The sequence below is a fragment of the Psammomys obesus genome, unplaced genomic scaffold (genome assembly GCF_907164565.1).
Source record: "Psammomys obesus unplaced genomic scaffold, mPsaObe1.curated_primary_1811, whole genome shotgun sequence".
Classification (NCBI taxonomy): Eukaryota; Metazoa; Chordata; class Mammalia; order Rodentia; family Muridae; genus Psammomys; species Psammomys obesus.
Window position 1 is genome coordinate 6,528,573 of NW_026592666.1, and position 3,528 is coordinate 6,532,100.

Consider the following 3,528-nt stretch of genomic DNA (forward strand, 5'->3'; position numbering starts at 1 on the left):
ATGTCAAGAGGGATATCATACTGTTAGGAGCATGGTCCTTGGCTTGAAGCACCAACTGAGAACAAGGGAAAGCTCAAAGCTGGGACATTCCTATCATCAAATAGTGATATTGGAAGCAATTACTTCTCTTATGTCAAATACTTTCAGTATTTTCCTTTATATAGTTCGTAAAGGAAAATATTTTCATTCTTTCTGTAGAAAAGCATGTGGAGAACTTCATGTAGTGGTAATCATTCATTCGGGTAATGGATACATTGTTCGTGGTGAAAATGGAGAAATCACATTATCTTGATTTTGTTATAGTTGTTTGTTTGTTTTTTATTTTTGAACTTCAGAAGTTTAGGGATTTTACTATTATTTTTATTCTAAATTAATAGTCAGACTTAGATGAATGCTTATTGTGATTTATTATTCTGACAATGACAACTCCCAAAAGTATCCTCTTCAATATTTGCAAAATCTGGCTCTACCTCTGAAAAGAAAGCTGCAGCAAGACAGGGACAGGTAGACTGAGTTTGGATGAGCTCTGAAACTATCCATCAATCTGAATTGATGTTTAGTGATATGAGTTGGGAAGCATACTCCAGAAGAACTTAAATTAAGAGGAGAATATCTATCAATAGGTTAAATCAAAATTATATCCACAATACCATTCCTCCTGATGCCACTGAACTTTGTACACTAAATGTCATTTCTGCTGTTTGCTTCATTCAATGGGCCCCATATAATTTTTATTTCATTATTCTAAATAAAGAAAAAATAAATTCATTAATAAACTTTTCTGCACATTTGTTCAGGACAAGAATGATTTTATACAATGTCCCAATTCTTCTGACTTTGCTTTTATATAACTCCTATACTGAGTTTTATATACTCTTATACTAGCCATTGGTAATAGTGTATAGGAAATTTAACATTATACTACAGAGTGTGAACCAGTGACTTGACATTGGGGCCATCTTGAAAAGGCTGCTTGTCAATGCAAGATTCTGCCTTGATGACCAATTGAGGATAATGACTTTGTCATACTTAAGAGTAATTCCCCTCGCTAAACAAGAGCACACACAAGTCATAGACAGAGAAAAAAAAAATAAGGGGGATTTCCTGACCATAAATGGCAGCGGCACTAATTAAATACAGTCATAGCATTTGTAACATAAATGCATTTCATTGACTCAGACATATAAAAACAAAATGAGTTCTCCCTTGAAAGTAAGATAAAAGGGGTTAGTTAACTGCAATTATAGAGAAAATTACTGATGTCCAGACATTCAGATGAGGGAGTCCATCTACAGAAACAATGATCCTGCAAGAGGCCACACCCATTGCTAAGACTATATAAAGGTCTCTGAAGAGTGATTCTCAAACTCAGAATCTTCTGTTACACACAGCTCAACTTGCACCTGCTTTCAACATGTCCTGCTATTCTGGAAACTTCTCCTCCCGCTCTTGTGGAGATCACCTGAACTACCCTCGCTCCTCCTGCGGCTCTTCCTATCCCAGCCACTTCATCCATAGCACTAACTTCTGCTCTCCCAGACCCTGCCACCTGGGCTCCTCTCTCCACAGCGGCTGTCATCAGAACTGCTACCAGCCCATCAGATGCCAGACTTCCCAGGTGGTGCACAGTTCCTGCCAGCGGCCCTGTTTCAGCCCCAGGGTCTCCGGCTTCTACAGTCCCTGCAGGACATATGCTGGCTCTCAGGGCTTTGGATCCAGCAGCTGCCAGTCTCTGGACTATGGGTCTAGAAGCTCTTACTCACTGAGCTGTGGGTCCAGCAGCTTTAGACCCCAACGCTTCTCTTCGTACGGATCTGGATTCTGCCACCAATCCTATGTGCCCTCTAGAATCTGCCAGTCTTCTTGCTATAGACCAAGCTATGGCACAGGATCAGGATTCTATTGATCTTCTGTCTAATTCCGGAACTTGCCGACCACCGCCACCCAGTCCTGGATTCCTGGCCTTTTGTGTCTTCCTTTAGTGACCAGGAAGAATTATCTTCTCATTCCCTGATTGCGAATTCCTCACTTTCTCTCTCTCTCTGACCCCAGATACTGGCTGATGGGTGTCCTTGGAGAACTCTGTAATCAATCTATTAACCCAAAAATAAAGTCTGCATTGCAAATGAAATTTATAGTGCTTTTTCTTTTCAAATTTATGAATACTAAAATTTTAAGATAATGAATGTACTAATTTGATATCCAGTATGCCTAATTTGTGTTTTTTTTTCTTTTTCCTGTATACACTTTTGCCATTGTGAAACATTACATTGATTAATGTTAAATGAACATCATACTTAGGGATAAAGGTTTTGAAGTTCTGCTAAGTAAGTTGTGAATTAGATAAAACTCTTATATGCCTGAGATAGTTTTCTTACTTAAGAACTAAAGGAAAGCTGCATTGTGTCCAAGTGTAGATATTTAGTAATTAAATTCCAGATGCAAAATATAAATTGATTTCCGTAAGTGGTAGGCTCTCAAGTCTATGCCAAATGGTCTAAGATCTTTTAAGAAGGCAGAAGACAACATGCATTTAGATGTTTCTGGCTGTGGGTTCCTTTGTGCACTGACATTAAATGTTTTGATTTGAAATGACTCTCATGAGATCATGTCTTTAGTACCAGATGATAAACTCTTTTAGGAGGTTGTGTAAAATTTAATAAGTGGGGCCTACCTCAAGTTATACCCTTGAAGGCAATAGGTCAGCAATAGTGTGGCGCCTGCTCTCCGGATTGTTTTTTATCTTCCACAATGTTAATTCTTACCATCTCATTCTCCTAACACCATGGGTAGATCCACTCTGCTGTTTCCCTTTGATGTCAGATTTGCAACCCTATGAAGAGGTGAGTCTCCATAACTCCCATACATTGTTCTGCAAGGAAGGTATCTGGACATGGTAATACTAAAATAAACACAGAGGAAATGAAAATTAATACATCAGTTATGGAAACCAATACAGATTCGCCAAAATGTTAGAAATGTTACCATATGATCTGACATTCCAACTGATTAATATAGATAAAGAAGATATAGTCAGTATACTTGGAAGACATGAACACCATGCTGCTCACAAAACCCTAGAAGTAAAAGAATATACTGATAAAGGACTATAGAATAGCCACAGTTAAATATTAACCATTAAAATGATAAGATGCTATTCTTGAGAGACTATGGATAAAAGTGGAGATCAGTATGTTACAGGTTATAAGCCAGACTCAGGAAAGCAAGTTCTGAATGATCTCACCCACATGTGCATTATGAAAAAGTTTACTCTCAGCAGATTCTAAGTGCAAAATGGTGATTCCCAGAGACTCTGGAGTGAAGGTTTGAGAGCCATGTATGCAGAGGTTAACCAGTGAGGTGTTAATTTAGAGTCTGATAAGATTAAGAAAGTCTGGTATACAATTAGACAGGTGTTGATTACACACAAGATATAAGTGCCATTATTGCACGATTGGGCATATCTTGGCATATTGGTCATTTTGTGTACATGAACTTCACAGCTAGTTTGGATGGTTGATTACTTTT

The 3,528-nt window shown here is 38.1% G+C and overlaps 1 protein-coding gene across 1 annotated transcript; it reads left to right on the top strand.

Annotated features, from left to right (window-relative positions):
- The first annotated feature begins 1,414 nt into the window (after positions 1-1,414).
- Positions 1,415-1,906, top strand: LOC129682464 (keratin-associated protein 13-1-like). Its single transcript, XM_055614839.1, has one exon. The coding sequence runs from the start codon at positions 1,415-1,417 to the stop codon at positions 1,904-1,906; it is 492 nt and encodes a 163-aa protein (XP_055470814.1).
- The last annotated feature ends 1,622 nt before the right edge of the window (positions 1,907-3,528 follow it).